The sequence below is a fragment of the Porites lutea genome, chromosome 8 (genome assembly GCF_958299795.1).
Source record: "Porites lutea chromosome 8, jaPorLute2.1, whole genome shotgun sequence".
NCBI lineage: Eukaryota > Metazoa > Cnidaria > Anthozoa > Scleractinia > Poritidae > Porites > Porites lutea.
Genome location: NC_133208.1, coordinates 5,613,006 through 5,633,356, shown reverse-complemented (window position 1 = coordinate 5,633,356; position 20,351 = coordinate 5,613,006). Strand labels below are relative to the sequence as shown.

At 41.0% G+C, this 20,351-nt stretch overlaps 1 protein-coding gene across 1 annotated transcript; it reads right to left on the bottom strand.

The window, feature by feature from the left end:
• Positions 1-1,010: 1,010 nt before the first annotated feature.
• On the bottom strand, positions 1,011-8,271 carry LOC140945128 (uncharacterized). Its single transcript, XM_073394190.1, has 5 exons — positions 7,980-8,271; positions 6,301-7,121; positions 4,227-4,476; positions 2,470-3,262; positions 1,011-1,937 (listed from the first exon to the last, which is right to left on the bottom strand). The coding sequence occupies exons 1-5, from the start codon at positions 8,247-8,249 to the stop codon at positions 1,120-1,122; spliced, it is 2,952 nt and encodes a 983-aa protein (XP_073250291.1). The 5' UTR covers positions 8,250-8,271; the 3' UTR covers positions 1,011-1,119.
• Positions 8,272-20,351: the final 12,080 nt, after the last annotated feature.

The following is a 20,351-nucleotide window of genomic DNA, read 5'->3' as shown; positions in this document are numbered from 1 at the left end:
AAAAACAGGGAAAAGGAATAGAGTTCATATTTATGGCGGTTTTAATTGGTTTTATTTGTTTAATTAAAATATATATTAGACATTTCTGCTACTAAATAATCAATCAACATCGATTCGTCATAGAGTACCCTTGGGCCACTTGCAATGTTTTTGAGCAATTGCGACGGCAGTGAATACTTCACTTATAAAGAGATTGGCATTCTTTTAAGCTTATTCCCAATTATTTGGACTCGCCCAATTTGCCAAATGTAGGGAAATTTTCCTGGAAATGAATTCTTAGAAAAATGGTAATAATAAAAAAATGCGTTATTTAAATTTCCCAATGTGCGGTTGGCTGGCTCCAGATTTACCAAACCGTCATCAGCTTAGACGACTTCAAGAATTGTGTTCCTTACAACAACAGGCCATTGCAAAGGAACTATACTTAACATTGTTTAATACGTCTTAGAAAAGTGTAAACGTTATAACAAAACGATGGATCATACCTTTTCCAGTTATGATTCTAGCTCCGGCCCCCTGCTGTCAGAGCTAGGATGAGACAAACCTTTCCACACGCAGATTTAAGCTCGTCGCTATAGAAATGTTCAAGGTGTACAATAATGTGGCACTCAATACCTGTGCCAAACATTTTTGAAAATGAGGTTCACCTTTGATTACTAGCTACGGGCCCTTCTTCTCGATTTCAATTCCCTCTTCCCAAAACTAATTATGGCAAAAAACATTTTGGCTATAGGAGCGTATTTGTTTGGAACAAATTGCCCGAGGATTTGCGTGAATGCAAATCAATGAACTTATTTAAATCTAAATTGGACCGCTTGCTTCCCAGCTTCTTTGATTCCTTATTATAATCATAGTTTAGAATATTTTATCAAAGGTTAATAGCCAGATAGATATATACATATTTTTAACAAGGCTTTTATGTATATCAGCTTTGGCTGATAAAACTACCGTGTCTAAATAAAACATCTATCTATCCATGGCCTATACATCTATCTATCCATTGGTTTTACATCTTTCTGGCTTAATTCTCTGCAATATTCTTGCAGTTTGAGAACAATAGGATTTCCAGAAGGCCAGTAGTCATAAGCAAAAAGCACGCTCACGTTTTAATTGTCATAATTAAAACCAAAGTTCTTTAACAAGGGTGGTTTCAAACTGAGGTGCTTGTTTAAATTTGCGGGCATTTTCTATTGATTCCATGTCGCTGACTCTTTTGATAACTTTGGTCAGGAGGTTAACGAGGTGGTCGTGAGCAACATGTTCTCGGAAAACTTTCACAAGTACGCGAACAAAATTACTTCCTAGGTTGGGATATCTATATGACACGTATCCCTCAACTGTTGAGTACGCAGTTAGGAAATCTGTTTGCCCAGCCATCCTCTCTGGTGAAGGACTTTTCGATAGATCAATTGGCGAATCAGGGCAGGGAGAAGGCATTTGAACAGAGGGCGAACCACATGCATTAGTCACGACATTAACCCCTTCGTCCTCTTTATCCCCTCTGCATGCTTGGACAAAAAGGAGCTTTGGTTTTCCCCTTAGTGTTGCACAGCTGGCGTTGGAAAGCATGTCTTTTATTGTCTGGATTGGCAACGGAACACCATCAGAGCCAAATACTTCGCCACTCCTTCCATGACTCATGAGCCAGAGCACAAAACAATCGTAGTCACTGTGGTCCTTTCCGTATGCAAAAAAATCTACCTCGTTCAACATCTCGTTTTTGGTACGATTCTGACTAATGTGTACTTCAAATCCCAGAGCGCTGAACATTTCTTTAACTTGATGGACATCTTCCTCTGAGCCGTGACGTGGTGCTTGTCTGCCATGTTCAGTATTGTCTTGAAACATCTTGTTATTAATTATCAGTACAATCCCTCTTGGAAGAGCAGTCATTTTGTAGACAAAGTCTGTTCCAGGGTGGTGACCTGGGCGAACGGCTACGTAAAAAAAAAGAATGTTCATTAAAATTGATGATCCAAAACAGGGAGCGAAGCAGGGCACGTTTCCTGGTTGCCGACCGGTTTTGGACCGCAGACGAATTCTGGTTCCCTATACTAGACTAAACTTCCCAAATCCCTCCTATCCTAGAGTAGCTTTTAGGCTGAGTTACGTCAATTTAAACTTGCCGATTTGGTTTTTTATATTTTTGAGTGGCAATTCCCGGTTTCCCTAGTCTAGACTAAAATCTTCAACCAATTGATCAGCTTCCTGGAAAATGATACCCTATTCTAGACCCAAGGTCTCTGACTTGTATACCCTATCCCAAAGTAAACTGCTTGAAAACCATACCCTTTACAGCGGGATATGCCTGTATAGCCCGTATATGGTAGTAATGTACTTGTTTTTAGGGGAGCAGTTTTATATCACCAAGGCAAGTTATACATGGTGAAGACGATCTTAAAGAGCAATTTCCGAGGATTTTGGTGAAATGAAAGTAATTTCTGGTGGTTACAGAAAGTTTTTCCTCACCTTTGATTGGAAACCATTTTTCCAGTCCTGGAACATTTTTAGTTTTATTCTCGAAGCTCTTTCTGCAGATGTCGATTTGCCCGTCTTGCAGAATTTTGAGAAGGCACAAACAATCATCGTGCCTACATGCCACTTTGCCGTGGCTATCACAAATGCTGTACTCCCCAGGGCAGTCGGGACATGCGACGCACCAGTTATATTCCAAACTGGTCAAGTAGGGCCACTCATCCAACAAAGAAGTCATTGTCTGTTTTAGAAATCTCCACACGAGAGCAGCCATTTCTTCAATTTCTGTCAGTGGAGGCCCTTGACCCTGCGGTGTTTTAAAAGGACGTAGGAGAAACTTGATGAAGCTTTTCATGCGAACACAGATTAGCTGGTGGCGGAAATCCTTTGACAGCATTGTAAACTTAGCTACCCCATCAAAGAGGCAGGGTTCTTCCTTGAATTCAATTTTGGAACACCAACTGATACAACGCGATACAAGTTGCGTAAAAAGCCCGTGTGGAACAAATCCAGATGGAAACTGAAGATATAAGGGGCATGGGTCTGTCAGCGCCGGTTTCAAATGGCATTGTCCAGATGGTAAACGTAGTTGCGCTGGAACAAAGTACTTCACATCATGTATAGGAAATGCATACTTAGCAATCAAACCAAACTGTTCCATCAAGTGTAAGATGTTTTCTTTGGCAAAACTTTCCTGACAAAATTTGGAAAACACATGATCGACGATTTCCATTGAGAGAACACCTGTTTTCTCCATTGTTTCCCACAGTTGGGAATGTTTGGATTTCTGTGAAAATGGAACAAATATGTTACCACAAAAAAAAACATAGACGTGGTGTTCTTAAATTTAAAACGCTCTCCAATCGTGCGCATCCTCAAAATATTAATTAAAAACACCTTTTTATCTGCTGTTTGAAATATTGTACCTTTAAATGACCTCAAGTAAGCTCATCTTGGAGGAAGCAGCGTAGGCGCCCTTGCCCGAAGAAATTACACAATGCACTAACGCTTTGGTGTTGTAAACGGGATACAAAAGTACTTACATCGTATGAAAAAACAAAAACGTTTACAAGTCTCACGCGTAATGAAATAGTAAGAATTCAAGTTATTTTCAGTGAAACCTTGCATAGTCTCTACGGTCAATAACGAGTCTATTTGATCTGGTAAAATGAGAAACTCACTTTGAAAGTTCATTCCTCTCGTGGCGTCGTCCGTTCTGTTCACAATGTTTCATAAGAGTGCTCAATGTGGATTTTAGTGAGGCTATACAATCTACTCTGTCACATCGTGTTACGAGGATAAGTTTCCAGTATTGAACTTATCACTTTATCAAAAATGTATAGAGATCTCAGTTTCCCAGCTCACAATGGACGCCACGAAACAGAATCAATGAAGGTACTGGGATAAAGAGTGAATAACATGTAGGTATCGACACCATGCACGCATCTAGATTTGACATATGCGCATTTAGACTGACATTTGAAAACGACTGTCGTCGTTTCAGTACTCTTTGGTTTGACTTTCTTTTTGTGTTTTAGTCTTTTCTTCAGGGCTGCTTCCCAAAGAACAGAGCGTTTTTTGAGGGATCCCGTCCCCCTTACCCCGTAAGCCTGTGGCGAATAAGCTGTGTGGTAACGAATTTCTGCGATGTTGCATAATTTCAATGTATTTCTAACCCACCGTAACCACGTTCATAACAATAAATACCACGAAAATCATCACTTATCCTAAAAGTTTTACTTTTTAATTACCATATCGTTGAAATGACGGATGGTTATAAGTTTCCTGAAAATGTCAATCAGCCATTGTGGTTGCAGTATAACTGTGTTTCGGTGTTTGACAATGTTGCCAAGGTCATGATAAAATTCCAGCATGGTGTCCATCTCCTTCTCGTCTTCGATGAAGCAAAAGTTCCGAACATAGGTTCGTAGATCATTTAGGTCTATGTAATGCATGTTCGCTGCAACCAAGTGTTTAATGACCTTCTCAAAATTAAACCATCTGCAGAATAAACGAAGTTATGACAGAAAAAGGTAAGAACGGTAGGCGCCAGAAATATATACGCTAAGGTTATTTTTGAGTCGTAATAACGTCAGTTTGACTTGTCCATCGGTTAGGTGTAGCTTAAAATTTAACGGCAATCTGAATGAAATTGAGACAATATAACACACATCATGAAGGTCATTACCGTACATAAATTTTAAAAGGTGCACATGGTTGAAAAGTTTTTTAAATACGATGTAACTTACACAAGAGACAGGGGTAGTGGGACGAGCACGGGTAAAGGTTTGGCGAAAATTCAAAGATGTTCAAAGAAGCCTTTTTTAAAGTGACGATTTTGACAAAAATGGCGAACATGGTGACATTGGCGTCAAATGAAAATTTTAACTACAATTCCAAGGGGGGCGGGGCTCGAAAAGAGAAGATTTGGCAAAAAAGGTTAAACGAAAATTGTTACTACTTGTCCCCTTGAAAAGAAGCTTGCGAGCAAGCTCTCCGGGGCGCTCTAGCGGCGGGACGCGAAAAGGAAGGACAGCTTGCAATTAAGTCTCTGGAATTTTAATGTCTGCATCGAAATAGTCGATGCACTGATTGGTGCATATGACATTAATAATGTCATCACCCTTTGCGCAGTGTTTTTCAATGTTTGTTTACATTCGCGATCGTTTCCGCTTCCCGCTGATAGGCGGAAATCTGACAGCTTAGTTGAAGGGGAGCCACAGGGGAATTGGCGGCAGGATTCAAATTCCAGAGACGTAGTTGCAAGCTCTCCTTCCTTTCCCTGTCCAGCCGCCAGAGCGCCCCGGAGAGCTTGCTCGCAGGCTACTTCAAAAATTGGCGTCTGACGAATTTTGCGAAAATGGTGATTTGACGAAAAATTGCCTAGTAACTGGTTTAAAGAGAATTCTCATTACATGTCCAAAGATCAGGGCCCTTGAATTTGACGAAAATGACGAATATGGTGGAAATGGTGATTTGGCAATAGTTGGTCAAAGGTTTAACGAAAATTCTAGTCACGTTTCCAAAGGGGCCTCTTGAAAACTGGCGATTCTAACGGAAATTGCGAGGCATAGAAGATCTCCCGACTCATAGCAAAGAGGGATGGGAGTGAGGGGAAAACTTTTTTCCGAAGAGAGGTAACCACCGATGGTGAAAGCAAAAGGGAGCGAATGCGGGAATGCATGCTCCTTTTTACGAACACTCCCTTAGGACGAAGTAAAAGATTGGCTTTTGAAAGAGAGGCTACATTGATGGAGTCGGAAGACCAACCTTGTAGACCAAAAAGGCATATTGTATCGACATAAATAACATTATTCCTTAACATAATGTTTGGTTTTCGTCAAAATAGCCCTTCGTAACCTTCCAGCAATTTTTTTTTTTTTTGCCAGACTCGACTTTTTTGTCGTTGCTGGCTGGTTTTCACTATTCATGCCATTTTTGTCATAATCGCTTATCTTCAAGGGATCACATTTGGCATCCAAACCTAATATTTGTCAGATTCGCCACTTTCATCGACGTTTCTACTTAACAAGAATACCTTTTGTAATCTCATTTACATTTTCGCCAGCCAAAATCGCCAGATTCAACATTTCGCCACTGCGTGCATTTCTGGACATAAATGTGTATCTCAGAGATATGAGACTAGCAGCCATTTGATGTAAAAAGGCGGTTTCTCGTCCAAGTCGGCTCAATATTTTTCAAACTGGTTGTAACGTTCAAGATCATCCAAGAAGAAAAAGTACTCAAAACTTTCACAGCCTGGAATTGTGATATTATAACACAGGATGAAACTGCTTTAGAGTAATGTTTTATGGCAAAACTTACCGAAGAGGCAACTCCTCTCCCATGTATGGCTCCTGCTTTAGCACCTCCATTATTTTGTCTTTGAGATCGACGAGCTGCTTTTCGTCTGAACCTGACTTGTTAGAAATTGCAAAGAAAGGACGAATCACTTGCTTTGCAAAGCTTTTTCCTGAAATCGCTTTTTGGATCTGGGATTCAATGTCCTTGATATTACTTTTATATGGTTCATCAGCATGCGTTCCTACAATGAATACCGGAGGACGCAGGTATTCCAGCTCCCTCTCTTTCTTTGTATCAGCGTTCTTTTGTTTTGAACACATAGTACTTACTGAAGCAAGCCATGACATGAGGTTGTCTAAATTTGTCTCAGAATATGCGTTTCTTAGAGGTACTTCGCGACCTCCTTGTTTAAAAGAGGGTTGTGCCTCCGCTTCAAGTGGCTTGTTCAAATTGTAGACCAACAGATAAATTGCTCTTTTCGTCAAAAACACAGGATATGAAGCATAATAAAGACGTTGCCCTGCAAAGTCCCATAGGTCTAGCGTCGTGTGATGTTTAGTTTCTTTCGCATCTTTTTTCAGATTTAATCCCTTTAAATGCTGAACAAGTATTTCTGTGAAGTCTTCTGGGGGACGGGCTGGATCAATCTTCAAATCGGGTACGGGAATTGTCGGTTCTGTTGTCATTATTTCTGTTACGTCTTCTGGAGGAGAGGCTCCTTCGATATTCACGTCGGGTATGCCATTCGTAGGCTCTTCAATCACGTTTTCCAAATTTTTAGGTATGTGAGAATGAAATCCAGCTCCTTCGGTGTCTTGCTTCTTTTTTTGTATGGAAATATTCTAAACATATGAAGAAAGAATTACTAGGAAGGGGAAAAGGGTAAATAAAACATTTGGCAAAACTATCATGCTAGTTGTTAAAAGAGCTACTTTCCTATAGTACAGACGTAAATGCAGTGAAAGGAACCGGCAGAATGTCATTTGCATGAATTAAAACTTGGACAGTTATGTTACCGTCTAGTGATTCTAGGTTTAATACGTACTCCTTCCTTGAAAAAAAGAAATAACCAATCATCTATGAAAAAATAGTTAAAAACCTGAAACTCTTCAACCGGTTATAATAAACAACCTAAAATAGCACCCGACGACAGTTTAGTAGTAAAAATACTGATTACAATCATGAGATAAAGAAAAAAGGTGATGACATCATCGGCGTTAACGTATTCTATTTCCACTGTCAAAAACGGCCTCAACGGTGTGCCCTATACTACTATCTAGACCCTACTGTATTACTGTTCATTAGTCAAATATGATAGATAATTTTAGTTTTTTTTGACAGCGTTTGCCAGCATATTGGTATTGTTAATTTCGGAAATTTTGGCAAAATTAGCGAAGAGTTATTGATGGAGTGAGTGTCCTTCAAGTGTGAAGTTTTATAGATCAGGCTTCTTACTTCCATTATTTTAGGGTAGACACTTAGTAAACAGGCCCCAGTAGTTCAAATAAAGGTGGATTAAGCTATTCACTAGATAATTCTCCAGAGAATGACACAATTGCTTAACCTAATACTTATTTAACTGGATAATGATCAATCCAGTTGATAGTGCTATCCAAAGATTGAACAACAGGGGCCAATGCGAACTACGTTAATAAGCTAAACTAGTTTTTGCGGGGTGATGGTAAGGACATTTTGCTAACCCTATTCTCTAGATCTTGTCCTTCCTGGTTCGCGTTGATTTTCTGTTCCTGAAGTTCTGCTGCAACCATCTTTGCAAGCTTGTTGACAAAATGAGAGACATCGAGCTTTTTACTGCTGATCTTCCAATTCGTTGCGTGATCGACGTCAAATTCAAATACTGATGGGTCAACTTCTACCTCGTGTGTACTCTCTTCTTCTGGGTCAAATGGCAGGCCAAGCAGATGTTTTTTTAAACTCGTCTTTCCCGCTCCATCTTGGCCGATGAGCATGATTCGACCATGATACACCTTTACCTTTCCATTCTTCAAAGCATTTTCGTAAGCACGTTTCGCCTCAGGTCCTCGAGCTATGATTTCACTTGGTACTATTGGAAACAAAACGAAAAAAACTGAGACAAAGAAGGAAATGGCTAAAAATATCATTGCCGCTTTAGAATGTAGTTGGGTATCAATAAGTGTTCTTGAACTGCTATTCGCATCGTAGTTGTAGCTAGTGCAAGTTTTAATCGTTTTAGTAGCTATTTTTGCCCTTTAGAGAAGAAAGACGGCAACATCAGCGCGGAATTAGTACGAACGTGGAGCTTCTCTACGCAAAAGTAATTTATCTCCTTGTGCTCTTTTGCCCGCAAGCGCACTGAAGCAAAAACACTTTAATGTGGCTAGTTTGTGTTCTTTAGGGAGACACCTCTTTATGGAGCTGTGTCACCGGTGGGGCATGCGCGAGCCAATGACAACGAAGTTGAGAAAGGTGGCCCAAAGTTTTCAAGTTCTGTCAGAGATTTTGGAAGGCTGTTTTTATCTATTTAAATCTCAGCCATCGTTTGATAGTTAGCGAAGTTTTGTATTAAGAATCGTTCTATGGTGATTACAGAAGACGTTTTTTGCTTTATTTTGGAAATTTTTTGCTCTTGGATTTTTTTTCTACATGGATTTACAGTGTCCTCTTATCAGCGGCCTTTCCGCTCGCAGAATTGTGGCTATTCCACAGTGATTGATTGAATCTTAGCTGGAATTTTCCTTATAGTTCACAAAACGTTTTTGCTGAGTTGTTTTAAAGGGTGCTGGCTCTTGAATTTTTTTTTTGTGTGCTCAAAGTATGTGAACATATAATGAAACGGTTATCGAGTTGGTGGCGGCTGATTTTACGATTAAACGATTACAACAGCATGGCCATGAGTTTCGTGACCAAACTAATCTTCTGGCGAAAGAAACGTTAAAGAATTCGGCTATATTCCTTTTTGTATTTTATCTTGATTCACGGTAACGATAAACACGACCGTTTACTGGTCCAGCTTGTTCCAACGGACTTAGAAAGGCATAAGTACGAGTAACATCCTGTGACTGCCATGTTTTTGAACTGTTTTTAATGTGTTCAAGCATATTTTTGGAAAGCAGCGGAGTCTACGTTTCTTTTTTATTCACGGGCTGCTTACAGTGGAGTCGTAAACCTGTGGTACTTGGTTCTGTTTTTCTTAAGGTCGCAGTGATTCGTCACGATCGAACAATTTTGTGCGCCGATCAAAGTGTGTTTCTCTGAGATCAAAACAAAGACATCAAAAACCGCATCTCTGATTCTGTCAGCACCTAAATTATAAAATCAGTAGCGACAGACAAGTGTAACTGTTAATGATTTGAAACAGTCTTGGTCTTTATCTTTGGTCTAGAGTCTTTTGTAGTCTTTGCTCGAGTGAGGTCATTGCATGAGGCGATAGATAGACAGGCATCTTAAATGACTGATTGGCGCGTTAGAGTTTGTTGATCAAAGTGTTCGCCAAATCCCCAGGAGCAGGGGAGAACAGTATTCAAAGTTCGGTAGCACATAGGCTTTGTATAAGGTGATCATCACATTTGGAGGAACTAATTAATCGCTTTATTTTGTGCAAAGCCGTAATTTTAGCATATTATGCTTTTTTAGCATAATGTCCACAAGAGGCATATAAGACAGGTCCTTGTCCAAACTGACGCCAAGAATTTTAAGAGCAGGCTCAATGCCAGTGAATCAGATCTGCTTCTCAACTGATAAGCGGTATGTGAACTGCCTAGAGTCATTGCTTGAGCCTAGCCTCTTGGCTGCATTGACTTGAAGATGGTTAAGGGAGAACCGTTGGGGCCTAACAGGCTGCCTTGAGGAACTCCACACCGAAAAGGAAGCCACTCAGAAGAACCCCCATTGTATTTCACTCTTTGGAAAAGGCCGGTGAAATACTAATGCATGAATGAGCCTAATCAAGAGAGAATGAGCTAGCTCTTTATCTCTTGGCCTAATGACAGAGTCCTGACAGCCATATACTCGTGACTTGGCAAGTAATTGACTATGGCATTTTGAGTCAGATGCTTTTGATAAATCAACTGCAATCACCCCTACATCCTTTTTCAAGTCCAGGGCTTGGCGCCAGTCTTCCGTTAGTTTGAGTAAGGCAGTACCACATGAATGTCCGCGAAGAAAACCAGACATATTTTTCGAGAATAGAGATGTGAAATGACACATTTTCAGCTGTTCGGAAACCTTAGGGAATGATTGATAAGACACTATTGGGGAGATAATTGGACTTGAATGTTTCATCCTCTTTCTTGTAGACAGGTGTCACATTAGAAAGTTTCCATTGACTAGGCCACACACATGAGGTGATACAGTGATTAAATAGCTTTGTAAGAGGCCCGGAAATAACAGGGGCTGAAAGCTTAAGCAATTTTGGCGATAATCCATCTGGGCCATCAGATTTCATCGTGTTCAAATTAGCAAGACATTCAGCAACACGAGGTATACTGAGTGGCTCGAATGAAAAGTCGATCTTGCGCGTGCTATTCTTGATGGCTAAGACTCTAGGGTAATTAATAAAGTCATCCAAAGAGAGTTCTAGAACACACTCGTCAATTGAAGGTGTTAAGAAATATTTGTTGAACAGTGCTATCATATTTATTGCATTGGACCTTTCGTTGCAAAACATGAAGCTATTAAACTATGCTTAAAACAAATGTTTTAGCAACAAATTTCGTTACCTGTTCTTTCACTTGAAGATCTTTCCTTTTCTTATGTACCGACGATTTAGATAAGGCAATAGCCGACGTCACTGGAACATTCGATGGTATGGAGGAAATAAGTGCGGAACTAAGAGAGGGCATTTTAAATTATATTCAAAGGACACTGCATGAAAGGAGAGACATAATGATACTGGCGGTCTTGCCGACAGGCCAGATAGAAAATCACTGCCGTTCCAGTTATACTACCTGGCATATGTGGTCGGCAGCCAAAACACTAGCCTGCGTAGCAAGCGTTTCCTCGCGAGGTTCGTCTAGAAACAGTAGAAAGCTGGGAAAAGAGCAAAAAAAAAAATGAATGACGGGGGAGGGGGAGGGGAAAGAAGGAACCGCTTGCCCGCAAACCCCACGATTTTGAAAAACTGCGTTCGCCCACGAACGCAGCTTCTGATTGGCGCGGTGCGGGTAGTGTTGATTACGTAGCATTCGAAACATCAATCAAACCAGGTATGCTTTGTTTTCGTGCGTCACAGATCTGGTCTCATCTGGTTTGTGGTCGCAGATTACAAATGCTTTGGACTGATATTTATTTGAATTGTGTTTGTGCGAAGGTTTATGAGATCAGAGTCTTCAAAGTATAATTGGAGATCGAGCAGTGGAGACTAGGAAACGCCAATTTATTGAGAATGACGGCGTGCGGATCTGACTGGAAAAAATGGACTGTTTGTTGGAGATAACATCAACATAAATCAGAACATCGGTACTCGACACTAGCTAAAACCACCGTGGACAAGTGACTTATCAACTTTTTGAAATGGAAAGATTCTTTTTGTTTATTGGAAATTTAGCGGCATCTATTGTAGAGAACGTTTCGACACAGGCTGAAGAGCAACCGCTCTGCAAAACTTATACCCGACGGAGTGAATTGTTCCGGACAAATCATTTTTGACGTGCCGACAAGGTTTCAGACGAGATAAAGCCACACAAAAAAAAACAAGAAATTCCGCAGCAATCGCTCATAGTTTTGACTTTCTTTTATCGAAACTTTTTTTTATTACAGTTCTTGCAATCGCCTGCAACGTGTTCTATTAGAGAACGAAGTAATTTTACAAATCTGATAATCCAGGGGTAATCTGTTCGTTATACTTCTATTTTGACGAGCTGTCAATTTACAAATTAACCGAACCGTGAAATATCAAGGGGCGTTTTCCAGAATCATTGGGTTTGCGGGCAAGCGTTTCCTCTACTCCCCTCCTCCTCCCCCTTCAACCTTTTTTTGTTTCCTCTCTAACTTTCGCCAATAACTTGATTGGAAACGCTTGCGCTTGCTAATGATGCTTGTTCCAACGAGTTTTTCTCCTGCGGGTAGATTATGACTGAGCTAATGTGCATTATTTTTGTCGCTTGTTTTATAGGTCGAGACAGGCATTGATTTTCTGCGGTTTATTTCTGGTCGGAATGATTCGCCCTCTGACGCGAGTCAAAAACATTAATTGTTTTTCTTTGTTCTCTTTTAAAACGTAAACTTCTTCCTTTAGGCTAAGTAAACTTTTTGGTTGTTAATAATTTTCTCCAAATTGCCTCCTGTATCTGAATAACAAAAAGTGATTTACTTTTGTCCTTGTATGTGAAGGTTTCCTGCATTGTTTTGTCACGCAGGGTCTAGCTCGTTAGTAGATTTTGCAGGATGTTAAATTCTCCTTGGTGAATTTAAGATCCAAATTTCGAAGAATGGATGGCAGCTGAAACTGAAGCTACATTAATTATGGAGAACTGCACTATGAAAAGATTAGTAATGATTTTTAATCTCCACCTTGTTTTCCTAAAGTGAATGTGACTCTTGGATAGAGCGCGTCGTTCCTCAACAGTCTCGCGACCGCCGGTTTGATTGACAGATTAAAGACAAGATTAAGGTCCATCTAGCATGGTAAATCAAGGCGCTCTGCGCCAGAGGTTTTTTCTCCCGGCTTCACCGCCCGTGTCTTCGGCCTTTGGCCGACAAAACGAAGCTCCCCCACGCACGCGAGAAAAAAACCTCTGGTACCCAGGGTAGCTCTCTCGTAAACCTGGTGAAATACATTCAAGTATCCCCAGATGGCAACAGAATTTACCATGTTAACCCTTTTCAGACCGGACGAGAACTTTTGAGGTCTCGCAAGAAGAACAAATGTTTTAAAAACAAATTTCGTTACCTGTTCTTTCACTTGAAAATCTTTCCTCTTCTGCTGCCTGATTTAAGGTTTGATCATCATTTTCTTGACATGGCGCTAAGGTCAGTTGGCCGGGATCTCCTTCTTGCAAATTTGTCAGGCTCTGGCTTTCTGTTGAACCTGGTGAAATACATTCAAGTATCCCCAGATGGCAACAGAATTTACCATGTTAACCCTTTTCAGACCGGACGAGAACTTTTGAGGTCTCGCAAGAAGAACAAATGTTTTAAAAACAAATTTCGTTACCTGTTCTTTCACTTGAAAATCTTTCCTCTTCTGCTGCCTGATTTAAGGTTCGATCATCATTTTCTTGACATGGCGCTAAGGTCAGTTGGCCAGGATCTTGTTCTTGCAAATTTGTCAGGTTCTGGCTTTCTGGTGAACCTGGTGAAATACATTCAAGTATCCCCAGATGGCAACAGAATTTACCATGTTAACCCTTTTCAGACCGGACGAGAACTTTTGAGGTCTCGCAAGAAGAACAAATGTTTTAAAAACAAATTTCGTTACCTGTTCTTTCACTTGAAAATCTTTCCTCTTCTGCTGCCTGATTTAAGGTTTGATCATCATTTTCTTGACATGGCGCTAAGGTCAGTTGGCCGGGATCTCCTTCTTGCAAATTTGTCAGGCTCTGGCTTTCTGTTGAACCTGGTGAAATACATTCAAGTATCCCCAGATGGCAACAGAATTTACCATGTTAACCCTTTTCAGACCGGACGAGAACTTTTGAGGTCTCCCAAGAAGAACAAATGTTTTAAAAACAAATTTCATTACCTGTTCTTTCACTTGAAGATCTTTCCTCTTCTGCTGCCTGATTTAAGGTTTGATCATCATTTTCTTGACATGGTTCTAAGGTCAGTTGGCCGGGATCTTGTTCTTGCAAATTTGTCACGCTCTGGCTCTCGGGTAAAACTGGTGAAATACAAGTACACCCAGATGGCAACAGAATTAAACATGTGAAAATGAAATGATCATCATGTCACGAACGTGGGACAAGGAAAAAATCTGATTCCCCGACAGGATTCGAACCTATAACGTCCCAAACACCGGGCGGGCGCTCTATTCACTTGAGCTACGGAGAAGCAACCTTTATTGAAATAAGTGTATGGTCTCGCTCTCCATGAGTTCTTCCTCGCTCAAGTGGATAGACCGCCCGCGCGATGTTTGGGAGGTCATAGGTTCGATTTCTGTCAGGGACTCAGATTTTTTTATTGTCCCACCCACGCTCGTGACATCCTGATCATTTCATTTTCACATTTGTTTCACCGAGCTTAAAAATTTACCATGTTTCATTCTTTCACCAGAATTAACCATGTTAACCCTTTTCAGACCGGACGAGGACTTTTGAGGTCCAGCAATAACAGGGGCTGGACAATTTTGGCCATAATCCATCTGGGCCAGCAGATTTCATAGTGTTCAAATTAGCAAGAGATAACAGCAACACAAGATATACTGACTGGGTCGAATGAAAGGACACTTCTGTGATTCGTAAAGTCATCCAAAGAGAGTTTTAAAACACACTCGTCAGTTGAAGGTGTTGAGAAATATTTGTTGAACAGTGCTATCATATTTATTGCATCGAACCTTTCGTTGCAAAACATGAACATGCTGTATTAAACTATGCTTAAACAGAACAAATGTGTTAAAAACAAATTTCGTTACCTGTTCTTTCACTTGAAAATCTTTGCTCTTCTGCTGCTTGATTTAAGGTTTGATCATCATTTTCTTGACATGGCGCTAAGGTCAGTTGGCCGGGATTTCCTTCTTGCAAATTTGTCAGGCTCTGGCTCTTTGGTGAACCTGGTGAAATACAAGTACACCCAGATGGCAACAGAATTTACCATGAGGTCTCCCAAAACTATGATCGCCAAATTGAGCGAAGTTTCCTAAAATTTAACTAAGAATATTTTCTAGTCGTCGTGAGGTTACCATGGCAACCAAGTTTTGACAGCCATTTTCTATAACAATTGTACTTTACTTACTTATTTCATATTAATTAATTCAGCTTTATCTTATGACGTTTATTATAACTGTCAATGTCATCCGGGCTTGTGAAAATTTTGAGGGAAAAACATGAGTTTAAAATGACCTAAATGGCAGATGCTGGTTCAATTATCAACAGTATAAACATTCTCTCTGAATTTTATAACTTGCAGATTGTTCTGCTTCCTTTACAAGCATCGTTTTATGCACAGATCAAATTCCTTGATTTTATCCAACACATTATTTTGGCTTGCCTTATATTCAGTTTGCTTCTAAACCTGGGTAATGAAGTCTAAAACTTGCACCGTATTTAAAGCTGTGACTTGTCATGTATTACGTGATGATTCCATGATGTCATCATCTGTTAAACATGTTGTGCATATACTACTCATTACCAGTCATACACTCACACTTGGCTTACTTCCGATGCCCTCTACGCCTACAATATAATTGTGCGGGTCCTGGGAACTTGTTAGGGGTCACGTGACCCCTGTCGTGTTGTTCTGTTCGTCCGGACCATGTGCTCGTTGACTCTTTGTGTTCTTTGAAAGTATTTAAGCCTTTATTCGCTCGATACACTACATTTTTGGCAACGAGGAACGTGTTCGGATGCCCACTGCAAGGTAGACAAAGGAAGGGAAGTCCACATGAATCATGCCTACGTTTGGGAAGTTGGACGAGTACAACGAAACTGAAGATTGGCGCCATTACATCGAGCGTGTAAAACATTTCTTCGAAGCGAATGAAATCACAGATCCTGGCAAGAGGAAATTCATTTTTTCTGGTTTGTGTGGGAGCGAAAACCTATAAACTTGTGCGAAATTTGGTTGCCCCACAAGATCCAAAGGATAAAAGCGATGAGGATTTAGCAAAACTGCTCCAAGACCATTCATGTCTAAACCTTCGGCTATTGTTCAGCGATTCAAGTTTAACACCCGCTCCCAACAACCAGGTGAGACCACTTCAATGTTTTTCGCTGAATTAAGGCACCTGTCAGAACACTGTGAATTCGGAATTACGTTAAATGAGATGCTTCGTGATCGACTAGTGTGTGGTGTTCGTGATATCAGAATATAGCGCCGATTATTAGCTGAACCCAAATTAAGACGATTGAAGCGGGCACTTGATCTAGCTCTCGCCATTGTAGCAGCAGATAAGAATGCTTCAGAGATACAGAAGGCAGACGGTCAGGGAGGGGATGCTTCTGTCAACAAAGTAGACGTCAAAGTTAATAAGGGAAGCGAATTTAGTTAGAAATTAGTTGGAAGTCAAACATTTACTGAGTTAGATTTAAGCCATACCTATGAACAGATGCTTGTGGATGAGAACTCTAAGGAATTTTTAACGATTAACACGCAGAATGGCCTGTATAGGTATAACCGTCTTCCTTACGGGGTAGCCTCAGCACCTGGTATTTTTCATAGAACCATGGAGGGTTTTCTTCAAGGAATCCCTTCAACGGGAGTTCTGTTAGATAACATCCTTATTATAGGCCCCAGTACTGAAGAGCATTTAGACAACATCGAGAAGGTTTTGAGATGTCTCTCGGAAGCTGGTCTACGACTTAAGGCAGTAAAGTGTCAATTCATGAAGCCAGTTTTGGAGTGCCTGGGACACCGAGTTGATACAGAGGGGTTTCATCCTGTCGAAACAAAAGTGAAGGCCATTCAAGAGGCCCCAGCACCGAAAAACCCCACTGAGCCGAAGTCGTTCCTTGGTGTGCTTAACTTCTATGGGAAGTTCATACCTAACCTGTCGTCTACTCTGGAACCACTACATAGTTCGCTAAGGAAAGATGTTGTTTAGAAGTGGGAGGTGGAACAGCAAGAAGCATTTGATAAAGCCAAAACCCAGCTTCAATCATTAGACGTACTAGTACATTATGATCCCGAGAAAGAGCTAGTGGTATCCTGTGATGCCTGTGGGGAGTTAAAAGAAGGATCAGAGAGACCTGTGGCATACCCCTCGCGTTCACTCTTTAAGGCAGAAAGGGACTACGGTCACTTAGATAAAGAAGCACTAGATGTAGTTTTTGCTGTGAAAAAGTTCCACCAATTTCTTTATGGTCGCAATTTTAAGATTTACACAGATCATAAACCACTTTTCGGGCTGGTACACCCCGAAAAAGCCACGCCTTTAATGGCCTCAAGCAGGATGCAGAGGTAGGCATTGACTTTGCTAGCTTATGAGTATGAAATGCTGTATCGCCCAGGAAATGAGAATGGTAACGCGGATGAACTCAGCTGTCTACCCGTTTTGCATGTCCCGGGGTCCACACTCGTCCCAGGGGACGTGGTACACCTCCTAGAAACTATCAAGACCAGCCCAGTAGATGCTACTAAGATAAAATTGTGGACAGCCCACGATCCAGTGCTTTCCCAAGTTCTACAGCTTGTTCTTCAAGGATGGCCTTCAGAGGTACAAGAAGAAGCCCTGAAGCCCTATTTTATTAGAAGAGAAGAATTGAGTGTACATGCTGGCTGCCTCTTGCGGGGAGCTCTGGTCATAGTAAACCCCTCAAGGGAGAAAAGAGATCTTGAACATATTTCAAGATACTCACCCGCGAATAGTCAAAATGAAGAGTTTAGCCAGGAGCTATGTTTGGTGGCCAAAAATGGACACAAATTTAGAAAAGAAGGTGAAAAGTTGTGCTACTTGTCAGAGTCACCAAAGGACCCCTCCCTGTTTGCCATTACACCCTTGGGAATGGCCGGGCTGCCCTTGGTCGCGAGTGCACGTAGATTATGTCGGTCCTTTTATGAGAAAGATGTTCTTGTTGATCATTGACGTCCATTCCAAGTGGATGGATATCCACTGTGTGAACTCTGCCACCTCCGATGTGACCATAGACAAGATGAGGTCAACTTTCGCTTCATATGGTTTACCAGAGATTGTAGTGTCCAATAGTGGCTCCAATTTTGTGTGCAGTGAATTTAAGTCATTTTTGCAATTAATGGCATCAAGCACATTACCTCTGCACCTTACCACCCAATTACAAATGGTCTGGTGTAGCGAGCGGTACAGACTTTTAAGCAAGGGATGAAGAAACGGTGGGGACGAAGTCTTAGGTCTCACCTCGATCTGCTGCGACCGGATGTAGCGACAACGGTGCATTTGGCTCAGTCTAGACAAAAGAAACAGCATGATCAGCATAGCCGAACTCACGGAGTGAAGCTTGGTGACGCCGTGAGTGTCCGAAACTACTCCATGGGGTCGAAGTAACTATCATCCAGGAAACCCGACCTCTGTCTGCTCGATTCGAACTAGAAGATGGAATGGTAGTTCGGAGACATCATGAACAATTAATTTCTCGTACTACAGAGCCTCTTTGCACCAGTCTAACAGCTCAAAGGGCAGGCCATAGCAAAGTGGGAAGTGTTGTTCCGGAGGTTGCAGTACCCGATGTGAATAGCCTTGAAGTAACCTGTGGGCAGTTGGAGTCACCCACTACACCCGAAGACCCAAGCTTAGTCCCTGCCACCCCGGTCCGGCGATATACAGTAAGGGACCGAAGACCACCACAGTGTTTTTACTGATCAGTCCGGAATATCCCTAAATTTAAGGACAGGGCCAACTGGTCACGCGACACTTTTCAACCAATGAGAGGGCGCGCTTGTGTTTATCAACAAACAAATCAAAACATCGCCCCAGTGATCAAAAATTTTCAAAACAACGGACGGAGTCGGACAGAATTAAAGATGAGCTTACAGTACTCGTCTAAGTTTCACATTTAATATTTCAAAGAAAACATTTTATGTAAGAGAATAAGAGCATTAATCATTGTAAGGAACGAATCATTGGGGTGTTCTAACTGATTCCGGACCGATCGCGCAGGTCGTGGCTTCACTGGCATGGCTTGCAAGATTTTTGATAGAAGCAAACTAGTCCCGTGAAAAATAGCTTTAGAGAGAGCGTGAAAATTTGTTGAGATCGTACAAAACAGGATTGGTACTACCTATTAACTTCTACAGGACAAGAATCAAAGAATCAGTCATCATAACAAGAATAGAAAGTAGTTCAAAATTATTAATTTTTCTTGTTTGTGTTTTGTGTTGTTTCGTGTTGACTTTACGCATCTGGTGCTTTCTTTGTTTGCTGTAGTACCTGCAATGTTTTAATTTTATCCCAGATAATCAGTGCATGTTCAATGAGTAGCGAAATACATCATTTACAATTGAGATTTGCCTTGTTTCTTTTATTGTTTTTTAACGGTGGATGAACATTTGGAGAATGCAACAACATTAAATCTTTCCAGATTAGTGAATTTCAGAAACAAAGCGGTTAGTATCTACGTTGCGCTTATGATCTTCAAATTTCATCCCCGCAAATTCGGCAAAGTGAGGCGAAATGTTGGACGTGAATATCCATAAGACTAATAAAGTTGTTTTGGCCTTGAAAAGAAAAAAGGCAAAGGCTCGTACTAATGGGGAAAAAAGTAATAACACGGCTCTGTGAGAAACCCGGGAGTGAAAAACGTACGTGTTTTGGACCTCGGAATTCAAAAATCGTCTACCAAAATTCTAGGTTGTCTACCATCCCCACATTCAACATGATAAAAGTTAATCGATAGGACAATCGAGGAAAAATATCTAGAACTTCGTAAAAAATCTGTGAATCGAAAAAATAATAGACACTTGTTCACCTAGCTTGAAAACCGACAAAAATCTCGCCTATACATCGCGTTGTTTAAAGGATAAAAGAAGAAATAAGCCACAAAATGTGCTGAATATTTCACGAGACACTTCCAATATCGCTTCCGATACGCTGTCCACTTAAAAAAATTGTGTATGCCTCATGAAAAGTCTTTAAAATATGCCTGAGAGCCTCGAAACGATGACTGATTCTGTCCGCCTCCGTCCGTTGTTTTGAAAATTTTTGATCACTGGGGCGATGTTTTGATTTGTTTGTTGATAAACACAAGCGCGCCCTCTCATTGGTTGAAAAGTGTCGCGTGACCAGTTGGCCCTGTCCTTAAATTTAGGGATATTCCGGACTGCTGATGGACCCCTCCTGCCCCGATGAACATTTAGTTTAAGTCGAGATACCACATACTGTTTAGGAACTTGAAGGGGAGGAATGTGCGGTCCTGACAATTTGTTAGGGGTCACGTGACCCCTGTCTTGTTGTTCTGTTCGTCCGAACCATGTGCTTGTTGACTCGTGTTCCTTGAAAGTATTTAATCCGTTTAGTCGCTCGATAC